General features: G+C 41.6%; 1 protein-coding gene across 4 annotated transcripts in view; it reads right to left on the bottom strand.

The window, feature by feature from the left end:
- Nucleotides 1-982: 982 nt before the first annotated feature.
- The window catches only part of gria1a (glutamate receptor, ionotropic, AMPA 1a), a 59,106-nt gene continuing 34,529 nt past the window's right edge, over nucleotides 983-25,559 (bottom strand). The window contains exons 10-16 of one of the 4 annotated variants that reach the window (XM_018756473.2): nucleotides 24,217-24,423; nucleotides 21,010-21,464; nucleotides 9,698-9,896; nucleotides 9,066-9,313; nucleotides 6,553-6,667; nucleotides 3,952-4,086; nucleotides 983-1,909 (exon numbers count right to left, since the gene is read on the bottom strand). In XM_018756473.2, the coding sequence (XP_018611989.2) occupies nucleotides 1,742-1,909; nucleotides 3,952-4,086; nucleotides 6,553-6,667; nucleotides 9,066-9,313; nucleotides 9,698-9,896; nucleotides 21,010-21,464; nucleotides 24,217-24,423 (1,527 nt within the window). In that variant the 3' untranslated portion in view covers nucleotides 983-1,741. Of the gene's footprint in view, nucleotides 1,910-3,821; nucleotides 4,087-5,861; nucleotides 5,977-6,552; nucleotides 6,668-9,065; nucleotides 9,314-9,697; nucleotides 9,897-21,009; nucleotides 21,465-24,216; nucleotides 24,424-25,559 lie in introns of those variants that run through there. The other 3 variants (XM_018756476.2, XM_018756474.2, XM_018756475.2) reach the window with 3 other exon arrangements.

The raw sequence follows: 25,559 nt of genomic DNA, 5'->3' as shown, positions 1-25,559 counted from the left end.
TTAAAGACATGCCAAATAAAATGTTTTGTTATTCTAGCTGTAAACATCGGTCCTTTCGCATCCCATGACTCCGCTTTCCTTCTGGCTTCCAAACTTGAACAAATCCGGCAATAGTTTGCAAACCACTGAGCTTCATTTCACTGATGAGGAAAAGAACCCCAGAGAGTAATATTCTCAAGCAGAGGGCACAACATGCTGCCGTCTGTCTGGAAGCCTAAGAGGGCCTCCTGCATTTTGCAGTCATGCTCATCCATTCCAATGTTTGAGGCAGTAATAGATGCTGAAGTATAGTGATACAGGGGATATATTTTCGAAACTATGTAAAACTATGTGCCATTCAATTAAATACTAATTTTGATTAGAATATATATATTGGAAACAAACTTCCTTAGTTGGTTCCCACACCATCCCTCATGACAGAGCAAGCCCAATGAAGATTTGGCTGCACACATCAAGCAGTTACTCAATACGAATACTGATTTATAAATAAATATTATAAATAGCTGAAATCTCTGCAAGCTGATTTAAATATGCCAGAGGGTAAAAGGCAATGTCTTTTTGGTTACATGCTGATATATGTGTGGTTGATTTTTATAATGTTTGAAGCCCTTTGTTGTAATTTTTATACAGATGAGGCTCATACCTATACAAGTGGGTAAACATTAAATGACAGTCATTCATGCATGCCAACATTACAAACTTAGGGATGTCATTAAAATTAATTGTCACCCATCAGTAAAATGTTACAATGTATCCATGCACTATACCCATTATTTTCTGGAAAAGAAAGATCCGATTAAATGCATATGCTACTCATATGCTTGAAATACTTTTTCACTTAGGAATTTTTGAAATTGAACTCATCTCAAATACAGTGTATATGTGATTATGCTATTGACAGTGTTTTCACAACTCATAGCATCAATGTAAGGTAAAAAAGGATGTGAACACCCATCAAAAGAGAATGAGGTATACCAAGCAAGTCCAGACATAGCAGCCATGTAGTCAATCAGTCAAAAATGGGGCCCTCTTAAAGTTTATCATACTTTTAACACACAAATTCATATTTATTTGTAATAGTAGCAAGATGTATCTTTGGTGGTCACTGATTTCAAATATAGAGATTAACTCGTAAATGGGCATAGAAACTTAAAGTCATTTCGCTTCTGTGTGCATTAAGTTTACATGAATTTGACATCTTCCAGTACAGAGCACTGTGCCCATCCAATATTATATGACTATGAAGTGACATGGTATCTTCTAAAACAAAGGCTCTATTACATTGACTTACCGTTCTGTGCGGTAAACAATATTGGGTTTGCTATTATTTTATATGAATGAATAGTTTCATTGTGGAAAAAAAAATCCTTTTTTGTAATTCCATAATTTTACAGAAAAAACATAAGGCAGACAACGTTGTTGAATACCGATAATAACCAAAATATTGCACACAGAGACTAAAGAAAACTGGGTCTATAGAACGGCCACAGCGCAAGTGTCACTTTTTAGATACTTTTCTTTATACGCACATAAATGTACATTTTTCTTAAAAAGTCCAGACGGCTTATTTATTGCAGCACGTTAATTTTTTTAAACAAATAGTTTTCCTTTAGAAAAAATTTTTTCCCCAGTCTGTTTTGCGTAGTCCATGAGTCCATTTGGCAGTATGTCTGCGGTGGGCAGCAGTTGAATGCCGTGGTGTGACGGCATGCCTGTTCTGCCTCCCAACAGGTAAGTTCCATCACATGCCTGATGTCCCCAGGCCCAAGCTGGCTGCGTGACTCATGCACGGGAGAGTCTGCATCGTTTTGGGAAAGTCGTGCGTTACTATCCGCCCGTTCTCACCTCCACTGCCGTTCCCGCTCATTCTGGTCAAGGTGGAGCTCCGCATGGCATCATTGATGCATTGCTGATGGTTTGTGGGGGGACAGAGATGTGCAGTTTAGCATATTAGCTGACACTCTGCCAACATACAATATTTGTTGTAGAAAATTTCAAGTACACTAGCTCCTCAAGTTCCCAAAATTTCAGTTAAGAATTTTCATGTATGTCCTAAGTTTGTCTTTGTAGCAAACCAAATGCAACCCACTTACATTCGGCGCTGACAGGAGGCAGTAAAATGCACCCAAACGGAACAGCGTGGGCCATCTTTATTCAGTTTTCTTCCACATTATTTACAGCTCTTGTATGTTATTTCTGAACTCTGGTGATTCTAACAGCACCAGTAAGAAGAAACGTAATGGTACTATGGAGACAAAAGCGGAGATAATAATGAACACTGAAAGCAGTGCGAAGAATGTTGCACATGCTTATGGCGTCCCTCAACAACCAGGATTCAAAAGGAGGTTGTGGATAGAATGTATTTTGATTTTCAGTCACGTTAAATTACTTTTAATTTCGACAAAAATTATAGAAATTAAAAATAAAACACTTGCAAAATAACTCTTTATTGATTATAGCTACTGCGTATCTAAGGTTTTCACAGAACCACCAAATATGCGGATTTGTGCCTGTATCATTAAGATTTTAACAACTGTGATTTGAGGAAATGATTTTGAAGGTAAAGTTATAAAAAAGAAATAAGTGACAATCTTCTGATCCAAATTGTGTAAACTGAGGAGCCAGTGTACAATACACTTGACCATAATAAATGACATTCCTATATATCATGCATGCATAAATATAATCATGTATTAGCACACAACAGATAATTAGCATCTCCTATATCATAAGATGATTAATAACTTTATTCAGACTTTATTTTTCTCTGGTTCCTGTCTTTACCTTGATGTTTTTCTGATGAGCTTTAAGTTCAAATTATTCAGAAGAAACAACTGTGCAGTGTGTAACATAAATGCAAATATTCAGATGAAATGTAGGCTATGCATAATTATTTATTATATTTCAGGGCCTATCTTGTGCATCAGTTTATCCCAATGAAACTCAGTGGGCTTGACACTAGAGCTAATGACCTATGTGTTGTGTTATGAGCCTATAAATGACTTGATTTCGGCACACTTGAATGAGCTTCGAACATTACATTTCCCAGCTGATACCGGCTAATTAGTTTATTTGCCACCGCCATTTCGAGCACTGACAGGAAAGGCAATGTATATGTTACACATTGTAAGAATTTGCACTGTAGGCTGAGCGAACGTGTTCAAAGCAATCGTAAAGAATATTTATGATGCTGAGTCAACATTTACAAGGATGTCCTGCATACTGAACTGGTCTCAGAGAAGTCCACACATGACTATTTTTATGTAGAAAATAACAGGAGCGAAACACTGAAAGCTGTTTTACGATTTATCTCCAACTCTTAATACACAAATATCTTTGAGGTGATTGCTTCACTTTTGACTAGATCAACAGTGACTCGGTCACCAATCCTAATAGACCCTTCAAAAATTGTTTTGCTAATGCTTTGACACTTCATGAAAGGGTGCTAACAGGAATATGCGTTGAAAAATGTTCAATAATGACTTGCCCTAAAGCCCGTTGTCCTTTAAACAATGGCGAATGAACAATCTGCCATGTGTATAAGGGTCAGAGAGCTAATCAGACCTGCTAATGTCAAGTTTGAAGCAAACAAGCCTCGAGTGTTAGTCGAATGGGCACGAATGCTGCGTTACGTTTGGACAGGGTAACATGGCTTGCCAGAACGACTCTGCTCCGAGCGCAGACAGTTAGCAGTTAGCCGGCTAGCTGAGCGGAACAGAGATTATAACAGAGGTGCAACAGAAGCTGTGAGCGCTGTCTCAACAAGCGGTCGCATCAAGTGGCGGGAATACAAAGTGGCTCCGGACAGTCGTCGTTCCTACCCCATGGGTCTTAAATCTTAACACTGTCCATCCCGCACAGGCTGTAACTCTGTAGCTCAGTGTAGGGGGCGGTAGCGCCCGTGCTGTCTAACGCGGAGCAGTGAAAGGCCTGAGCGGCACGTGAGGACACCTTCATTCGCCTGGACTCGGTTCTGGACTTGTAACAGAACTCAACCAGAGCGACCAGCATGGCCAGCCCCAGCCCGCCGATGAGGATGTAGAAGACCCCGGCCACATTACTGAGGCTCAGAGCGCTGGTCTTGTCCTACGAGCAGAGAAGCATGGGGTCAAGAAGACACGTTATGCACGCACATTTGTGTGCACACAAACAGTCACACACACATATACACAAACACAGACTCTAGAGAGGAAATCAACACTACCACTGTTGAATCTATATTTAATATGCTACGCTGCTTTAAAACAGCACTGTTAATAGCATCAACTTTAGCCTATAACTGTCAATTGAAGGACTACTAAAATTATACCAATATTTAATGTATTTGGAATGTAATTCATTTACATAAATAAGTCTCATGTTATTGCTTGCGCTGGCTTTTCAAGTTATATTGTTGTTAATGCATTTACAGCTACAAACCTTTAATTAATCAGGTTTGCTCTTTTATTCAGGATAATAAAAAACATTTTGTTTTTCTTAAATACAACAAACATGAACAGAAACATGCATTCATGCACTGACTTAAGCTTATACTTAACAAGGTCATTTTTTCATCTACCCATTACAGCTACCTAAATTCTCACTAATGTCACAAACCTCCAGTCGACTGAATCAAATTATATAAAAGACACAGTCTCTAAACAAAACATATCTATATATTGCCAGTAAACAATAGCATCATTTGGGGAGGTAGGTTTAGGACGTTGGGAGTTCTCGGTGGTTATAGCCATGCAGGAGAAATAAAAATAATAAAAACTACATTTAAGCTAATTTAGAATTTTGTTTTGGGGGCTTGCTTAGGGTTTAGGTTACGTGTTACATGTGCAGTCCTTTTTGGGCACCGGGTTCAGCTACGTCAATACTTTGACCATGACATCACAATAGAAGGGGTGTGGTCATCATTGATCTCATGCAGCTGGGTTTGGGGACCGTGCCTAAGGCCTAAGGGTCACATCCAAAAGCATGCAAACGGCATGTTCTGACAAAGTGGGGGCAAAATCATTAGTGGGGAACGGGGAAGGACTACTTAAAAGTTACGAGGAGCCTGCAAAAAAATGCTTTTCTCTCCAGCCTGACATTTAGTAGCTTATTGTGACATTTCATTTTAAATCAGCTGACGTGTACTGCATCGTGGATGGACAATTTTGAAGCCGTAATATTAATCATAATTTTTTATTAAGAGTTTGTTTGAAGGGTTGCCTCTTAAAGAGAAGTATTGATTTCATAACACTTAGCTTTATATAGACTGGTATATTAATATCAAATGCTTTCCAGGACTTTTTCAGGGCTAATATATTCTGAATTTACTGAATAATTAATTCTACAACACTATTAGATGAAAGACATAGAATGGTTTAAATATTTATGGTTCTCTTGATTATACAAGCAGTGTAAGGTTTTCTGATGGAGGACATTGTTTTTCATGTTGATATAAATGTGTCTCTTATTTCTGTCTTTCAGTGTACAGTTACATTCGAATTGTATATCCAATTACAGCTTTATCGTAACTACTGTCCTCCATGAAATATTAAAGTGTTAAACACAACATCTCACCGCACTCTCAAGGCTTTTATTGATGTCAAATCAGTTCATGACTTGAGCCAGCATTGCAAATTGCAAAAGTTTTTGCAAGTCTATATCGAAATAATCGTTGACAGAAGACTGAAGGACTTTCGCTAGGATCTTCAAAACCACAATGCAAACATTGATTCAGCTCCAGACTATTCTAGAGGTTCCACAACAGGTAAATGACAGGCTGGAGAGAAGAGCTGCAAAGTGCCCAGTGCCATGAAGGGGAGAGAGAGCCTCTGACAGATACAGAACTGATCTTTGTGTGAAGAAGGACCAACTTGTGGACTGACCTTTCTTGCGGAGTCCTTGCTTCCACACTCCCCTTTATCGTACCACCATTTGTTTTTCAGTTTGTCTAAGACGGCTTGCTCATTGAGTTTCAACACCGCTAGGTTTACGGGGATTCTTCAACCAGGGAAATAACATAAATAACATTATCCATGTTATTTTATGTTATTCAGCACATATTAAACATATACCCATAAATATGTATTAATGTCTTAGAAGTAAGTAGAAAGAGAGAAAGATCAATCACTTGATACACAATCAGTAACTTGATACTTCAGTGTCAAAGTGATATGAATTAATACTCCATCCAGCTTTGTTTCCTTTCTCCCTACTGCAAGATGTGTATTACTATATCACTTTGGGTAACCGGCAAACAGCAAACACTTGGTTTATGCAAAGGGTTGGCGTTGTGCAGATATGATTGTCAAACATCAACATAGATGTAAAACTAGTCTCTAGGCAACGCGAGACATAAAAAGTATGCATTCCAGAGTGGTCTATAAAGAAATTATAAACTATAGCAATAGCAGATATCAGTTCCACAGAAGGTGGATTTTACCAGTCTGGGCTTTTTGATTTCCATTGGCACCTGGTTGATGCCGAGTCACGTGGCCAAAGTGTTTGCAGACTCAAGTTGCCGGTTACCCCCCAAAAGTCGTGGTTACCCACGGAGTGGCTCATACTGGGGCTGACCTTGGAATCACCTCCCCCGCTGCCGCACTCTCCCTTGTCGTACCACCATTTGTTTTTCAATTTGTCCAAGAGGCCCTGCTCGTTCAGTTTTAACACTGCCAGGTTTACTGGATTTCTTGAAATGATAAAATAATACTGGTCAGTATTAATTGAGATATGTTATGGCGAGATACAGCGTTATGTGAAAACAGACTTTTAAATTATTTGCTGTGATTAGTTTTTTACACAACACTATCTGCTTCTATGGCCATTAGCTAATGCTAAGAAAGCAGGTGTGTTGTGTGGGGTAAGTACATATTTTTTTCTCTTTTTAGGATGGAAAATAATGCTCAGTGGCCATATTTAAGATGGATTTTACAAAGCAAGACTTGTATCGAAGATTTCAGGTAGGAAGAATAGATATCGACAGTAGGCTGGACTTGGGTATTGCTCACTAATTGTGACTTTCCTTTAAATATGCATCAAGGGTGGCAGTGGCTCGAGCAAGTATTTAGTGCCTTGCACTAGTGGAGAAATCTCCGGCAGAGCTTAGCTGTGGTGAGTTTTCAGTGGAAAGGGACCACAACTAACATAGCAATACCATAAACCATCAACAGCTTTAGCCAGATATCCAGACTTCCTCCATGTACTTTAGTGGCCTGCTGGAGACAAATGCAGTGCTGTACTGCAGTAAACAGTGCAGTGGAGCACACAAGCACACATGATTTTGCCCGCAGCAGTGCCACACCAATTTGGCATCTTTCTCCGTAAAATCCGTGAATTCTTTCTTATCCCAAAAGATTCAGAAAGAAAGAAGTCGCTGAGGATTTATGGGTGATGGGCAGAAATTGACATCGAGTTTGGGAGAACTGATGAGAATTTGATTTTGGAGGCGGCAGTGCTCTGGTGAGATGATTTTGTCAACGGAAAGAGACATGAATGAGATTTGCAAAAAACACAAGTCATAAATGACTAGAGAAAAAGGAAAGAAAACCCATTCTTATCAAAATAACAAATGCAACTTGAAACTGGTATGCTATCACATTAGTGGCTATAGGTACTGTGTGCATGTGCATTATCAGTGCACAAGGGGTATTTGGTATATGCTGAGCTTGACGGAGAGAAGAGACATGTCACAATTTTACAGTTATAACTGTGCTGATCTTGAGCCATACAGAAAACACTCCTTCTCTGACCCACCACCTCTGCCTGTTTGGCCTAGAGATATCAGCTTTAAACAGCTATTAAAACTGGTTTTCTCTGGCAGGAACAGCAGTTATACTAAACACCCCTTACTCTGCAAACATACGTCACAGGAGCAGCAAGCAAAGCCTAAAATATGAGCACGATATAGGGCCTTGTCCCCGAGATGCTCACAGTGATACAGAATTACACATTTATAAATCAATTTTCTTTTTTTCCTGCACTGATTTAGGGACTGCAGTGGAGTATTAAATCCAATCTTAGCTCTGCCCTGGGTGATATGTTGGAAGTCATTCATTTCCATTCAGAATCAGATGTCACCTTCTCCTTTTGCTAGCAGCTTCATAAGGTGAATTACAAAAGATTGCACAACTTCTTTGAGGTCTCTTCCCAAGGAGGTTATCTCACAACTGGGGAAAGGCTATTATAAATTTCCCAAGTTATTTTTAAACCATCAACCTCCTTTCCCATCCTGCTGTTCTTCATATCAAGGCAGGTCAATTCCATTGTGCTTACGACTCGTGGCTTTGCCTTGTGACAGTGATGGGGGAAGTCACCTGAATTTCATTACATCGTCATATCGATCCTTCAGTTTTTCCTCAAAGCAGGCTTCCACTGTCTTTTCCCAATAGCATTTAACCTTAAACCGGGATTAAACATTACACATTAATTATTGAAAGAGTGTCTACGTGCAGAGACAGAGTTATAAGGTGCTGACCTTTTCATAACGATTCTTGCTTCACTTCATATGCCCTGTATATTTATACATAATAGAAAAATTCCTGAAATCCCAAGAATAGGGCTTCAGGCACAAAGGAAAAATGTGCTCAAAGCACACCACTTCTGGTCCATTTCAAAACAGCTCCACCAGAAGCACTTTGCTCCGCCAAGCTATGACTTTCTAGTGTTAAAACACAAGGACAGGGCATACAAATGCAAGTCGTTCTTGAGAAGGCAGAGGTCATGTAACACTGACATTACCTTATGCAAGCACACTGAATAAGCCGGTTGCAGCTCTCAACAGGACTTGTGCAAAAACAGACTTGTGAAATACACTAGAATAATTAAACAAGGTTCTTCTGTGGTGAAGGAGGTTACAAATAATCAATCTGAAGGTGATTAATGGCATAATACACTCACATTACATTATTAGTCATTTTTGTCCTTAGTCAGAAAAAATAATAAACAATTTATATTAAATGACTTTATTAAATGGCTTACATTTCAGTGCAACATCATTCACCACTAAATGACCCAGAGTGTAATTGTGACAAGTGATTATATATTTGCAGCTCTGCAATGATGTGACTTTATTTTCAGCAGATATCTACCTTAGAGGGGACCCCTTCGGTGTGGCAATGCCGTAGCCCTTGGAGTCCAGGTTGCCCCCCACCTTCATGGTGTCGCAGGGTTTGCGCTGCTCAATGTACTCATTCATGGTGGACTCGAGCAGGTAGGCATACTTCCCCTTGGACTTCCTCACCCTGAGTACGCCTTCGTCTGTCGTCTTCACAAATACTGACGGCTCTGCCGACTTCATGTAGGACCACATCTTCTCAAAGACGGCAATCTTCGACCTCTGAGGGGTGAAAACAGGGTGAGGAAGCAAAATAGCAAATGGTCTTTTAATTGGAAGCTATGGGGTTTTTCCCCAGGTGGCTTTCCACTTTCTTCCTTCATGCTTCTCACGCCCATTATACGAGGTATACAAGGCATATGAACCACTAATATAGTGCACAGTGGGTTTTGAGTCTGACCGTCTTTTGCTGTATCAAGTTGCTGCTCAGTCAGAGTTTCTGCGTGGGAAATTAAGAATGTGAAAGCAAAAGTGGAAAAAAAAACAATGGGAAACATGGACATTCACTTATATTTTTAGAACTGTCATAGTCCATGCGTATTTCTGGTCAAGTTTAAAACTACATCATGACAAAAAAATGAGAGGACAGGACATGGGCACCCTCACCCTGAAGAACTCCTTGGTAGATCCAGCATCCAGGGTTCCATAAGCAATCTCGGTCTGTTTAGCCAGGTCCTCGGCGCTTTCAATGGGTGATACCATCCTTTCCACGGTGAGAAATGCTGCCAGGTTGGCCGTGTAGGAGGAGATGATGATGAGGGTGAAGAACCACCAGACACCGCCCACAATGCGGCCCGAGAGAGACCTGCAAGCAAACCGACAGAAGGAGGGCTCAAATTATGCTGGGCAAGATGTTGCTTGTTTGGGTGACGCAGTGTCTGAACATGACAGCTGAGCATTTGTATGCTAAATGAACCAGTGAGGTTTGTTTGTTTATTTGTTTATAATTTCGCTGCACTTGTTCCAGTTCCAGGTTTGAGTATCTTGCAACTAAAAATGATAATAACAAATAAAAACCTGCTAATACAACAAAATAATGTCCTTGACATATGTCCTGCTTATAAAAGACGATGAACAAATTTAGCCTCGGGACTGAAAATGGCAATTAAATCAGAATTATTAACACAAAAAAGGGGAACGATTGAGATAGCTCTTCAAAAATGCTTCAATATGCAAATGATCTTTGCTTCCCTAAATGCACTTCATTATGGCTGCCACGATTAGCGGTTCCAAAGTCACTGCCACCACTACTTGACCAAATTAGTTTTAAGCGCAAAGCAGAAAACCTTCACCCACTTAATTTCAGCTTTTAATTTACCTGCATCGCATTACAATTGTTTCCTTCTATCAGGGGTCTCTGCTGTGCACAGTTTACTTCAGTAAGCTTCCCGTCCCCCAGTTCTCGTAACAAATGTGCTCAGACACGATAAGGACGATCACAAAGGCAACAGACAACCACGCATTAATCTCAATTAGATAGAAAGTAGCCGGCATGTTTAATGAACATGTGCATATTAATTGCAAAGGATTAATACCTAAAGGAGCTCTTAGTATGAAAAGAGCAACTACTATAATTGCCTTTAAAAAAAGACAATGGGCAACTTGGAATGTAATCCCCAAAGATCCCTGCTTCTCCCTGAAGTGTGTTCTGAACAACAGCATCATAAAGACAGCGTGACACATCCAGGCATATCAGCAACTGAGAAAAGCTTATATAATGAAAATAAGACAAACTCAGCAAGGTTTTTGGGCTTCTTCGCAATAGTCTACTCAATTAGCGTGATAGAACAAGCCCAGCGGGCCACGTTATAACAAATTCTGTGTGCGATAGATGGAGGCTGCAGAAGCTGTGACAAGACATCAGCGCACAAGAGAAAGCAAAGGCACCCGTAACAACCCGCACAGCATCTAACCCTGTATGTTTGCGTATGCATGTGCGCATATGGACTTCTACGGGTATCGCTTGGATGATGAAAAAATCGAGGGGGAAGAATTACAAAGACATAAGCGAAACGGGCAAGCGCTGTCTGGTGCTAAGCAGTGAACACGCTCCGGTTGGTGCCTGCGCTTGCCAAGAACATCCTCACATGGGGACAGTTCTGAATCCAGAACTCATGACAGAAAATTGTTTTGAAGGACTGTGCCAACCACCACGTTACCTTTGCAAATCCCACTCGAACAATGCGGCTCACGCACGGAGGACAGTTTCTGGGGTGTGCTCGTCCACCACGCCAAATAATAAAAAGAAAAAGAAAAAAGCAAATCTGCGGGGAAGATGTCCGAAATCCGCACTGATAATGCGCACAGAGGAAAACAAAACAATAAACCGTATCTCCTGTCCAATCCCCTCGCCACCCCCCCCGGGTGGCTGGCAGTTGGCAGGCTGCAATCCGGTCTCTCAGCTGGAACGGCCACAGCTCCGTAATGGCCGCAATGTGCCTATCGCTTCCCCCATGCCACTGCGACTTTCCTCCTTGGCTCTTGGACCGCACTGCATCTTAAGCTACTCCAAAATCCATTCTTTGCTCTGCTCGTGAGCCTGCCAACCTCCAGACTCACCTGCCTAACACGGTGCATGTGCGGCTAGAGCCAACTTTCCCCAAATCATCACAAAGACACATTTCCCCGCGGTGAAACATTTCAGCCCAGCTGTGGCCATTTGGTTCGACGCAGGACTTCAATCCGCCGTTCCCGTCTCGCGCAGGCCGGCTTTGGGTCGTCCCACTCCTTTATACAGACGAAGACTTTGGACAGCAAACTTAAATGCTAAACTTACAAAAGCAATGAAATCAAAGCTAACTTACAATGTTATGTTACTTAAAATTTTCTAGAGATTTTTAAGTATCTTCACGAGGGTTCTACAGAAGGAGGTGGGATTCAGACCTGGGTGCGTCATAATATTTGTTGTTAAAATTAGACAGTGAGTCTTAATACGCCGTAATTGACAATATTATATTATAATGTCAGAATTACCACAGTGGCAGGTGAGATCGCAGTGAAATCAAATATGAGATACACATAATCATGGAAATGACATTCAATGGTAATATTTCATTTATTATAGCATATGCCATTTATAACAGTTCTTTGTCTCCGCCCAATTTTTTAAAACTATTTTTGCTAAAGGGGGTGCGGTGGCGCAGTGGGTTGGACCGCAGTCCTGCTCTCCGGTGGGTCTGGGGTTCGAGTCCCGCTTGGGGTGCCTTGTGACGGACTGGCGTCCCGTCCTGGGTGTGTCCCCTCCCCCTCCGGCCTTACGCCCTGTGTTGCCGGGTAGGCTCCGTGACCCCGTATGGGACAAGCGGTTCTGAAAATGTGTGTGTGTGTGTGTGTATTTTTGCTAATACCTGTAAAAATGAGTAGTACTATTAAATAAAAAACCACCCTATATCTGCCTGTATTGCCTAAAGGCAAAGCCCGTGTTCGGTAGTTCTGTGTCGGAAGGCTTGCGCTGATCTGAGGAGGGTGGAACAAACTAGTTTTATTCTAGCACCGGAATTGCGGTCACAGTTGGAAGATGACAAACCATAAATCTGAGCTGCATTACGAACAGCAGGCCTCCGGAAAACATGAATTAAAATGCAATGTATGGAGAAACAGAAAGAAGAATCCAGAGGATCATTTCACTGGCTGAGCCACAGGAGTCACATCATTTACTTTTTGCCTTATTTTAAAAATATCAGAGAAATAAACAGGGAAAAAGCCACGTGTTGTGGATTCTGCTGGGTGTGTAATTCTACCCGCCCCTTGCAAAGCACGGCGGAGTACCTTTGATTAGAGCCCCAAGTACTGCCTCGCTTTTAAGTCAAAGTCCCAAGATGCCAGTGTGAAAGCCACACTCTGAGATTAATTATTGAAAAACAGGGGGGTAGTTCATTCTACCCCCTGAGCAGTCAAACTAAACTCCGCAGCTCCTTGATAACAGCTCTCTACAGCTACCATATTGTCATCAATATTTTTTCACTTCTTCTCTTAGTAATTGTAGTAAGCATGCTGTGATTTTTGTAAAGCTATGGAGGTTTCCCCTGAGTTGGTCTTTTATAATTCCTCACCATCGGTGCACAGCGGCTGTGGTGCTACTCGAAAAGCACGAACCGAGAGGGTATTAGTTAAGCAAAGAAAGGGCACTTTTAACTAACAAGCACACTTTGTGATTACAATATGGTCAGGGTTTTTTCTTACGTACATAAAAGGATGGGGTTCCTTTGCACTAATCAGCTTTTGCATCCTGTACTATTATAATAAATACCAGATGATAAACTTGAGATACATGCACCAGGTCCTCTAGAGAAGTTTAATGTTTTTTTAATGGCAGTTATTTAACAAACAGGGAAGTCTCCCTTGAAAACATGGTAATGGAATCTGAAAGCTTGCACTATAGGCTCGTTCAGCTTCTCAGCACTGGTTTGTAAGGCTCATCTCACACATCAGTAGTCCATGGTTTTGTGCGCCAATCTCCCTCCGCAATTTTGCGAGGGTAAATTAATCTTGGGCAAGGCAGTAAGTCAGATGGGCCTTAATTACATTGTACTTTTCACTGTTCTTTTATCATGTTCCTTTCATGTTAATTAATTTACATGTCTAATGACTGTACCAAGTGTAAAAAATGTTAATGGTGAAACTGATTGATGAAGACATTATAATGGATTACAAATTTAATAAATAAGAAAAAAATTAAAAGCTGACAGATGATTAAATTGCATTATTTTTCTTCTAGGTCCTTTGTGTGCCTCTATGTCTATTATGCTCAAAAAGAAATTTGCTCCCCCCCCAGTGCTTGCTGGAGGCAAAACAATGCAATTGTTGTAGTTTAACTGCTACTTCGTACCCTCATTGAAGAGCTATGGAAGAAGCATGTCTTTAAGAATGGCTAACAGAGCAGTGAAAGCAGTAACAAAACATTAATTTATATCAATGGTTTGGTTTTCAAAATGCTAATTTCACACAAAAGATATTGAGAAATAGCAACGCATTGCGATATAACAGTGCAGCCGGAGAGGCCTGTCTGCACGTCCTGGGAAATCACCTTGCGAATTGATGCTGGAAATCTGACACATTTACTTCTCAAATTAAGATACAGTTCTCTTTATGCCTTATTGAAATCCATAATTGCACAAAAAGGAAAAAAAAAAGCAAACTGACAAAAAACTGCAACACCATCTTAGAATGGAATATAAAGGTTTGAGTCACACTCTGCAGACAGATTGTGGTCACAAATCTCAGCTTCTGGCTTCAGAATTACAGAAATTCCTCTGTTGTTTGCAAAAGGTCAATATTTACATTCTGCTCAAGAAGAAACCAGTAATTATGCTAATGCGGTCCGCAGCTGACAATGCCCCTGGCAAAGCCTGGTAATTGTGTGCATTAAAGTAAGAAATGGATTATTTTACACAATGTTTCTTTGTGAGTCACATTTTAAAATGTTTAACAAAATGCTAAAAGCAACAGACAATAATTTTACTCCTTGTGCCTGTTAAGCTGTGTTACTGAAGAGCAAGATATGTTCATTATTTTGTCTAAATTTGTCACTCATACTGACATTCATAGGCTTATAAATGCTGCCCTCAGCATACACACAATCGCACAGATGCTTTCCTGATTTTTTTTACATCTTACTAGCAAAATGCTTTAAAAGATGTCAGACCAATCCTTCAACAGCAGCAGTAACAAGACAAAGCTTCACGTGGCAAATACACAATGGAACCCTCCCTCACGTTTTTGTTCTATGTAAGTGAGCAGAGTGCAGTGACAAAAAACTACCGAACCATTGAAAAAACAGGTTTCATTTAGTTATTTCTACCTTATAATTTTGCATTAATGACTGTGCACCAAAAAGGGGGGTGTGGTGGCACAGTGGGTTTGGCTGGGTCTTGCTCTGTGGTGGGTCTGGGGTTCAAGTCTTGCTTCGAGTACCTTGTGGAAGAGGGGTGTGCTGTCCTGGGTGTGTTCCCTCCCCCTCCAGCCTTGCACCTTGTGTTGCCGGGTTAGGCTCTGGCTTGCAGTGACCCTGCTTGGGACACGCGCTTTCAGCAAGAGTGTGTGTGTGTGTGTGTGTGTGTGTGTGCGTGACTTGTGTTCTGCCAACACTGTTCATTGTGAACCAAGGTGCTGCGATCAATAAACCATACTACCCGTGTGTCCCTCTGACTCACGCTGGGAGAGAATAGAGGACCTGGCAGTCCAGGAATATCCATTTGCTCCCAAAAGTGGTCTGATTGCAGTGCACCATGTTTAAAGTGCCATTCTCCAGGATGTATGTACATTTATGCATGTACGTACAAGGGGTGCCCTGAGGCCATAGATGTTGTAATGCTTTGGTACAAGCAAACCCACAAACTTATATACAGTATATAGACACACTCACACACAAACTCAAGCACAGCTGAGAGCAGGATTCCACCCAACACCATGCGGAAGGAAGACCAGCAAACCCGTGTTGCCATGGCAGCGCTCTGCGGACTCCAAGCCGAACTGTGGTTCGGCAGAAAGAAGGTTTTGTTACTGAGATCCCATGTCTGCGGTCTGTGAGACGGACAAGTCAGAGGATTTGTTCTACAGTAACTACTGCTCCTCTCTACAGCAGGAAATACACAACTCAGCCTCAAGGACATCTAGCCCTCAGCTGTGCCCCTCTCCAGGTAGGTGTTCTAGTAATCCAAGAGAGACCTATGCTGATTTGCCAGAGCTTCACTATGAGTTCTGAATGTGAACGTTCCACGGTACTTTCAAAAGCAGTGCGTTGTACCAGTCCTGGGACTGCAAATACACACACACTGTCAGAAGCCGCTTGTCCTGAACCGGAGCCCAACCCAGCAACACAGGGCGCAAGGCTGGAGGGGGAGGGGACACACCCAGGACAGGACGCCGGTCCGTTGCAAGGCACCCCAAGCATGACTTGAACCTCAGACCCGCCAAAGAGTGGGACCCAGCTAAACCCACTGTGTCACCGCACCCCCCACTGGACTGCAAGTATCCATGAATAATAATAACAACAACAATAATAATAATTAATATTATTATTATTACTTTTTAAATGTCTTAAATGAAGCACCACTTAGGCTTGTCTTATGGCAAGAAATAAGGTTAAAAAACTCCTAAGTAACCCATATTACATCTGTGGTTTGGGGAATCTGAGCAACATCCATACATTTTGGGATGTTTAATAAAAGAACGTCATCTGTCCTGCCTTATTTTGTACCAAAGGATAGGACATGATTACACAAAGGCCAGCTCTTTCTCCAGTGTTTCCTTGCACTGTCCCATTGAAGGCTTGTCGTAAAACTTTTTATCAAATAAGTAATATTAAATCCAATATCATAACCACACGAATCATCAAGCGACATCACCAGGAAAAATTCATGGGAGGAGCTGGTATGAAATGACAAATGACTGTCAGGCAGATTTAAAAATAAATTACAAATAATTTTTCCCCCGCTATTTATCTCGATTGATGTAGTACACCTCCGTCGGAGCAGACACCTGTGGGAAACAGGCAACTTTATTCAGCCCGTATTGCCAGTACATAAATCACAATGTTCAAGCAACAGTAGAGGGGCGGCAGAACAAAAAGAGGGGGTGCTGTGTGAGTGCTCCCGGGCACGGTGTCACACACCTATGCCGGGGTTGACGGCAGCATGCTTACAGTGCCGGTTGACATGGCGCGGTGACCGCTGCGGAGTTTTTAAGTGCCGGGTTGCGGAGAGCGAATTTAGGCTGAGACATTCGTGCCAGCAGGCAAAGGGTGGAAGAGAAATCTCCCCTGTCAAAAGCTTCCCTGTTATCACCTTGTGGAACAGCATTACTGTTCACCTTCCTGTGTAGGAACCTACGCATTGCAGCTGCCGCAGCCCTTCCTGATGGAACTGTTGCCATGGATGCATGTGCGCAGATGATGCTTGTGGGCACCGAGCTCTCTGGGATAAACTTGCCAGGTGACTCTGCAACAGAGAGGCGAGGGCTAGGCGAGGGCTAAACGGGGTCTGCGAGGCAATTCGTCCGAGGTGGAATTTAAATAAAGCGCGAGCTCTGAGGGGTGAGGCAGTAGGAGGCAGATGAATTAGAAGAAAAAGAAATGAGCCACAAGAATGGCCGTTCATGCTGCCTGTTGCATCGAAGGGCACACTCATGCACGCAGACGCGGAACCGTGAGGACGCTGCAGCCACTCATATATCTCACTTATACGAGAAACTGCAGATGAAGGTTCGGGAATATGCTTTCCAGCCTCATGTCCAAGTCACAGCACGTCTCGGAATCTGCATTACGCTCAGCTATCTGCTGTTCTCCTGTGTGTGGGACTGTTCTCTCGGCAACCATTGTATTACCGCCAAACAAAGAATTCTCAAAGAAGATGTCCAGAAGGCTTATAACACAGCTCTGCACCAGCAGTAACACCAACAAGAGCCCCTCCACACTCCCAATGTATCTTGGCTAACTTGATTAGAATAGCACGCAGTCAGAAACACCCGGAAACTGCTCACGAATGAAATGCATGAAAAATGCATCTTCAAGCAATGCAAGCACAAATGCACACAAGAAAAACCCAGGGAACATATGCGTAAGGGTATTATAACAATAACCATTTGATTTTATAAAATTGCTGTTTATTATTTCGACTATCAAGCTACAAACACTGCTTTGTTAAAGGGATGCACACGGCAGCACCAACGCTGTACGTATCGCCTAAGCTGTCAAAGCTTTCCTAATAAGTTCAGATCTTTAACCAAGAAACTGTTTGTATTTAAGAGATGAGGACAGAGTGACAGTGGATAAGACGAAAGCGAGATATCCTGCGACAAAACAACAGCGACAGCCACGCAGGGAGACAGTGACAAGTGTCACCCCGATTCCCTTTCAGCGGAAATGCAGGATTTTCGCACAGCAGGTGTGGCAAAATCAGCAGCTACGAGGACAGCCATCCGTGCATTTTTCACCGGTATTCTCCAGAGGACGCGCCTGGTGGGAACATTCTCCATGCCTTCTCACGACCCTGTCTAACCTGGCCAGTTGCGAGTCAGATCGAAACGTCTGTTAAAATAAAAAAGTGCAGGACATTAACTCAGCGAAGGCCCGAAATTCAGCTGCAGGGAGGAGAAGTCAAGAGTCGGAGCGGAGGGAGGCTGCGAGCGGAGCACACCTGTGTATAGCGTCTCCTGTCTATAAAGATAAGTCGACTGTAAAGCGGCTGGGTATGAATTACGGCCTGAAGGGCACCTCCTGAGTGGCAGTCGTGACATTTGAAGAGACTCGAGTAAACAAGGATTTAGAATAAATAAATAGCAGCACACAGGAATGGGGCCCAGAGCTGCTCTCCCTTTCTGCTACCTGCAATCGTCTAACCATCACTCTGTTTTTTTAACTGGTGTGAAGCAATGCCGTGTGAATGTATGAAGACAGTAATTCGGTCGTGGGATTCCAGGTGCACCTAAACAATCGGCAGGAATGCACACCGCTGGCAGTTCTATTTGCCCTTGGATAACACCGCTGCAGGAAGCGGAGAAGGTAGCAAAATTATTACTGTCACTTCAGCTCAGACTTTTGTCCAGAATGAATTACAACTTCATCCATTTACAGACCGAGTTTAGTGGACAAATGTAGGTTATGTTGCTCAAGGGTACTATGGTAGGGTTCTCTTAGGACTAGGACTTTAACCAGTAACCTCTGGATTAAAAGTCTGTAGCGCAAATGCATGACTGTGTCTCCGGTGAACTTAAGCTTTGGTATCCACTGTGGTATCACAAGTGGTAACTTCAAATATAGGCATAACTACATTTATAAAATATGTACAACAATGATCTTTCCAGAGGGGGGGTGTGGTGGCGGGGTGGGTTAAGCCGGTGCCTGCTGTGGGGCGGGTCCGGGGCTCGAGCCCTGTCGGGGGTGCCCTGCAACAGCCTGGTGTCCTCCCCTGAGTGTGTCCTCACCGCTGCAAGGCTCCAGCTTGCCAAGACAAGTGGCTGTTGACAATCAATGGATGGATGGATGGATGGATGGATGGATGGATGGATGGATGATTTTTCCCATAAATCATACAACATAATAATGACACTGCTCCCAAAACACAAATCAAATACCTTACACAAAATCACACCTAAATGATCACAATTTCATGTAACAGAACCCCGGGTTAAAGATGTTCTTAAACCTGTGGCATAACAGATGTTGTGAATGATAACCTTGATTAAGGACCATTTGATTTTTTTGCTCAAAATTGATGACGTCCTATACTATGTCTTACATTAGCAGTGAGACAACGCTCATAATTTCTGCATCTGTCCATGCTTAAAAATTTCCTACTAAAGGAGAGAGACACAGTTGGCAGTTAAGATTATTGATTTGAATGGTTCACACCTTAAGTGTGAAGTTAATACTGTAAGAAAAAATTAAAAATAGAGTTTTTGTGTCATTGCTCGATCAAAAACAGAGAAAACAGACGACATAACTTCATATGTTTTGGAGAAAAACTATATTACGCAGCATAAAATATCTCTGAGGCTGACATTTTAGCACCACTGCATAACTGCAAATTTTTCACTGAAGCATCAGCCAAAATCAGTTCTAAATGGAATTTTGTGATTCCCCTTGAAATAAAAAAAACCACACGTGTCCATCCTAAATGCCAGCGGCTAAATGCCAAGCCGGTAATAAGAGGAACAGAGAATCCAGAGGCGTTTGTTGTTAACAAGGACGGTGCTCCGGGATGCCGCGGGGCTGACCTGTTTGAATTTGCCAGTAATGAAACCTGACAAAAAAAGACAACTGTCAATTCCAGTGAGGCCTTCAAAGCCCTGGAAAGGTGGGCGGCGGGGATCATCTGGAAATTGGTGGCTGCTGGCCATTGTTTACATTACAGGCAAAAACACAGCTGGGGCACTGTGGCCCAGGCACATGTGAGGGAAAGCTGTGCTGGAAATGTGCTACATCTTCCAACTTCCTCAGCCCCTAGAGTGTCGTTTAAGGAGAAATGAGGCCATGCTACCTCAAAGGTCTCTAATTAGGAATTTAATCAATGGGGGAGGAAATTAGCAGCACAAAGTGGCTGACATTTGTTACTTGTACTGAGGTATGTCAGGTAAAAGCTGCCTTACAGAGGAGCGGGAGGCTTTCATATGCAATATTATATTCCATGTGTCTTTGTGACAAATATTCAAAAAAGATAATTGACTCCCTGCTATCCCACAATACCAAAAGAAGACATATTTGCTATGTAAGGCAGTGCAAATATTTCTCTAGATGCCAGTTTCCAGGATGTCTTTCTGGCCTTTTTCAAGCACCCCTAAACAGACTTCTCCAAACTTAACGGAAATGTTCTGAGAACCTGGGAAAAGGGAAACCTAGGTAGGGGTTAGTGTGACCGGATGCTCATGAAATGAGCTATTTGTATGCCTACACTGGGATCACCCACTGATGAAGGGGTTGCCAGTTGCATCACAGGCTGTTCTGCCACGGTCTAAGAAGAGGTTGGTGGCTCTTTATCATTGCTCTTGGAATGGTCACAGCTTCCTGGGGAAAGCCTGTAATAGCCCTGCCACCGTCTCCCGCAGGTGTCTTTCACAGTCCTCAAAAGAAGACAGCAAGGAGCAGGAATGACTGAGAATATGGCACATAGTGAATTTTTCATTAATTTAGGAAATGCCTTTTTGCAATGCCATTTAAGAAAAAAGATCTGTGAATCCATTGATTGGGCAGGTGGCAGGCTCAATAACAGTCAAAATTTAGTTCAGCATTAACTGCTTTATGCATATATAAAAACCAAGCAGCTCAAACCAATTACACTGACGTGAAAGCTGTCTGAAAAAACCATCTTTTCATACCTAGATCCTTTCAGAAAGGAACCTGGAGCATAGTAATCATGGATGTCTCAGTTCATCTAGAATATGCAAAATATCCTCTCCGGGTGTAAGGTGTATAAGTCATTTACCTGGGTGAGATGTCACACCCCTGTTGCATGAAGGCCCCGAGGGAAAACCATAGGCTGTTGAAGATCCCAAACTCGTTGGTCTGCTCTTGACTCTGCTGCTGTTGCTGCTGATTCTGAGGGGACTGGTTCTGGTTCTGCTGTTGTTGAGTGGAGCTCGAGGGCTGATTCTGCTGCTGTTGTGGGTCCTGACCTTCTTCAAAGTCATCAGCATGCCACTCATATGGGCTGAAGCGGCTCACCAGAAAGAGCACAACGCTCACGCCAATATATGCAAAAACGATGCACATCCATATCTCGTAGGCCAATGGGTCCAGGAAGGAGAACACTCCGGGTTTAGACTTCATGGGCTTCTTGATCATGATGGAGATGCCCAGACTCATGAATGGTTTTGAAAAATCAATGACCTCCTCCCTCACCAGCGTGATGGTCAGTGGGGCCACTGCCACATCTGCTTTCTGCAGCAAAAATTTACATAACATTTATTCATTTAGTTTCCATATGCAAACCAACTGTTTTTTCTTTTCTCTATATGCACCAGACACTTTCTTATAAAACCTCCAATGTTACAAGGACTTAACAAGATAACACAAATGTTTACTTGTGAATGCACTACAAATCATATTGCACTATTCCTTCTTAAATACCTCTACTGCACAGTTATTATGTAAGTACTTGTATTGTATAGTTAACTGTTTATAGTATATGTATATTTGCACTAATTTCAGATTATCGACTTAGTAAATTAGTTATGTAGGTCTAAAAGCTGTCCTTAGGTCTAGTGTTGCATGTTTATATTTATGCTTATTTTACACAGCACCGTGGTCCTGCGAGACATGACATTTCGTCCCACTGTATGTCCACACATGTAGTGGAATGACAATAAAGCTTGACTTGACTTGACTTGACTTGACACTTTTCTTCAAAGCGATAGTGACAGTTTTTAGCTGCCACCTTTTTCCAAGGTGCCTTACAATGCTGAATACACCACTGAACTCCCAACGATTTTTGCCTATTTATACTCCACAACAACACAACAATATAACATATACACACTACAGGCAATTTAGAGTGACAAGTTCAGTTTTGACTGTGGGGGGAATCCAACACAGACTGAGCAGAGATCAAATCCATGCTCAATGAAATGGTTCAGGTGCTTTGAGACCCTAACATATACAACAATGAAATCATCAACATTTAATATCAAACAGAACTGAGGGCATCTGGTTCTTGTCTTGATATCCAAACAATAGAAGGTCCTTCATAACCCTGTCTTCTACCGTCATACTTTGTAGATGGGTCTCAGAGCATCACTTCAGTCATTGTGTGTGTAGTGTATTGTAACCAGCTGCACTGATTTCCATAACACTCCCAACAGCTTCATCTGATAGTCTGTATTCCTCATTTTCTCATTTACTAAGTGCTATCACTTGAATACTCCAGAATCCTGAACTTACAGTGGACTGATGAACCTGTATAAACACGGATGGTGTGGAAAGGCTTATTAAAGAGGTGCTTTTAAAAACAACTAAATTAATACATTTTTAAAAAATTACTTTTTACAGTGCAGGGGCATGGTAGTGCAGTGGGTAATGTGAATGCCTCATAGCACGTAAGCATATGTGGGTTTGAATCTGGCTCATTCTGTGTAGTTTTCATGTTCCTCCTGTGATTAGGTGGGTTTTCTCTGACAATCCAAAGGCCTATATTTCAGGTTAATTAGTGACTATTAAAAGGTAACTTGTTTGTCTTGCCTATAAATTTGGGAGAAAAGCGTAACCCAGCCAGAGTCTGCATCTTTGCTTTTGTTTTTGCTGCAGTGGCTCTGAGAACGTATTAGGACAACTTTTTTTTTTTTCAGTCTCACAGTTTGCTATGTGACTCAACCTGCAATTAGGATAACTTGTAAGACTAATTAATGTAATGAGCTTTTCAGGAAGTTTAGAATTAAACGTAACCAGTAATAAAATTACAGTATATTACAACAGTGTGTGATGCCTACACACGTGATATATTTCAAAAGTGCAGAAAAACTGAAAAATGATCTCCCCTACACATCCAGAAAAATTATGATTTTTGTTTGTTAGATGCAAGCATTTTTCTGGTAACACTGCAACAATTTCTGAAAAGACTGTCATCAGAACACATTTAATAACAGCAAAGTAAAATAACTCATTTATTTCAGCTAATGGCACAATGGAATCGGGTAGCACCAAAGGCTATTATAATAGTGTTTATAATAGACAGTGGTTATGATTTATAAGGTTTTCAAATGCAAAGAAACATATAGAACCTGAATATTGCCGAGACTGTGCAATGAATATTAATCTCCATTGCAGTGAAGCTCACTGGGGATAATGACTAAAAGGGAAAGTAGCTGTGAGATTCAGATTGCATTTACTTTACCGCAGCCTTTGAACATATAGAGAGTGAAAAAGCTGTGATTGCTTAGGCAATTCATAAATGTCATGCTCTCCTGCATAATTGGTAGATAAAGTTTTGAAACAATTTTATGTGCAAAGAGATGTTCTTGCTACTCAGAAAACTTCTTCATGTCAGCACTACTGTGGACCTCCAGTGCAAGTACATCAGTCTGCATTGCAGGTCCTCCTTCGAAAAGACAGACTGGTCTGGTCTTTCTGATTATTTCATTATACTGTATTTGCCGTTACGTACTTTTCCTTTGTGTTGCAAGACCACATGAAAAATCTCCATTTGTATAAAATAAATATAAGTGGAGGAAATAGATAGCACTGAGAAAATTAGTGAGGAGGTCCCATTTGCACACAAAAAAACATATGGGGTCATTCCTCTGAACTGAGTCGCTGGCATTGTGAAGGGAAATTACATGGAAGGTGTTCCATTTTGCTCTAGTTCAAACGTCCATCATAAACTGATAAGAGCCCTTTTATCAATGCCCATAAAAGAAAACTCTGCTTAGAAAGACTATTCAGTCCATACTCATCTTCAGATAATACTGTCACATTTTAAAAAATCACAGCAAAAAGGCACTGGTAAAGTTTTTACAACTCGGCCAATAGTAGTTAAAGACACTAGGTAGTAACTGGAAGGTAGCAACATATTTTTGGAAGGGTTTTGATCCCCAATTCAATAACTGAGTTGCTCTTTTTTTGAGGGGAGGGAGGTTCTGTTTTGTTTTATAAGGTTGTGTCGTGAAATGCTGCAATATAATTAATGAAAACCACTTACACCATAGACCAGCTCTCCCACCATGCCATTCCACATCTTCGTGTCTGGGTCTCTGGCTCCATATTTACCATCTCTCACGATCTCCAGTTTATAGTTGTACCCCACATGCTTGGCAATCTCCGCTGCTAACTCCACACAGTAGCCCTCGTACTTGTCATTCCCAACAAACTGCTCATGGTTCTTCTTCAGCATCACGTAAGGAGATTCCTGAATCGGAAGAAACAGACAGATTTACTCATCTTTATTCTACGTCAGTGTGCTATACATTCTTACTATACCAGAGCAGCCATGTAACTAAAGAAAAGAAAAAAACCTCCTGCCAGAAAATTAGAATATATCTTTGAATTTAGATTAAAAATTTATGATATTGCTGAAGACTATGTGTTGCTCAGTTTATCAATGAAAAAACTTCTGAAACGTGGTGCAGGGTAAAAATACTCTGCGAATGCACAACTGCCAATGGAACCTTGAACAGCCCAAACAATATGTAATCAGGTCTACTGGATCTTTTTACCTATTCTACTTCATAGGCTGAGTGCAATATGAGCCAGGCACTCAGTTGTGATATTAAACTGAGATTGGACATCTTGACAAAATTACTTCAGGCATGCCACCTGTGGCTCTGCGCACTGAAAACTAGTTTAATGAAAAACACACACTACTCTTCTGTGAATTCACTGGTTAAATGTAAAGTTTAGCTAAAAATGAAAAATGTATTAATAAAATAGTTTGAGAAACACTAAAACGCAGAGAAAAAAGAGAATTTGATATTTAAATATTTAATACCATAATCTATAATTTATATTCCTTGTTAGGCCGTGTACATACAGCAAGAACCACCCCTTGTTACAAAGGATTCAACAAAAATGAACTAAATACTGATTTTAGATCACATGTGAGCTAAGTGAGTGGGAGGTGATGACCTCTGAACCCATGCACAAGGAGATGCCCCAAGCCATACTCTGACCACTACATAATGATCCCAGAGAAGTCAGAACTACTACTGGGAATGTTACGGCCCAGTTTCACCCAGAGCGGATTAGACAGAAGGCTCTCCGGTCTTTGCTGCACCAGAAACCTTTGCCGTCTGGATGAATTTATCATGAGCAGTAGCCCAGTCCCCTGGCAGTGGCCTTCAAGGGCCTGGCGGACACAGCAGGCCGGGCCAGATATCAATGATGAATAAAGCTTGGTGAGACTTGTGATGTGTCAAAAATTGCTTGACCACCCGTCAAATGGCTGCATTACTCGAACAATGTGCTAAGCCAAGAAAAAAAGGTAAATTCATTTCCGCTGACAGAGGAGAACCTGTTGGGAAAGCTCTCAAAGAGAATAATTCCCAT

This window comes from Scleropages formosus, chromosome 13 (assembly GCF_900964775.1).
Source record: "Scleropages formosus chromosome 13, fSclFor1.1, whole genome shotgun sequence".
Lineage (NCBI taxonomy): Eukaryota > Metazoa > Chordata > Actinopteri > Osteoglossiformes > Osteoglossidae > Scleropages > Scleropages formosus.
This window is presented reverse-complemented; position numbering and strand designations above follow the sequence as displayed.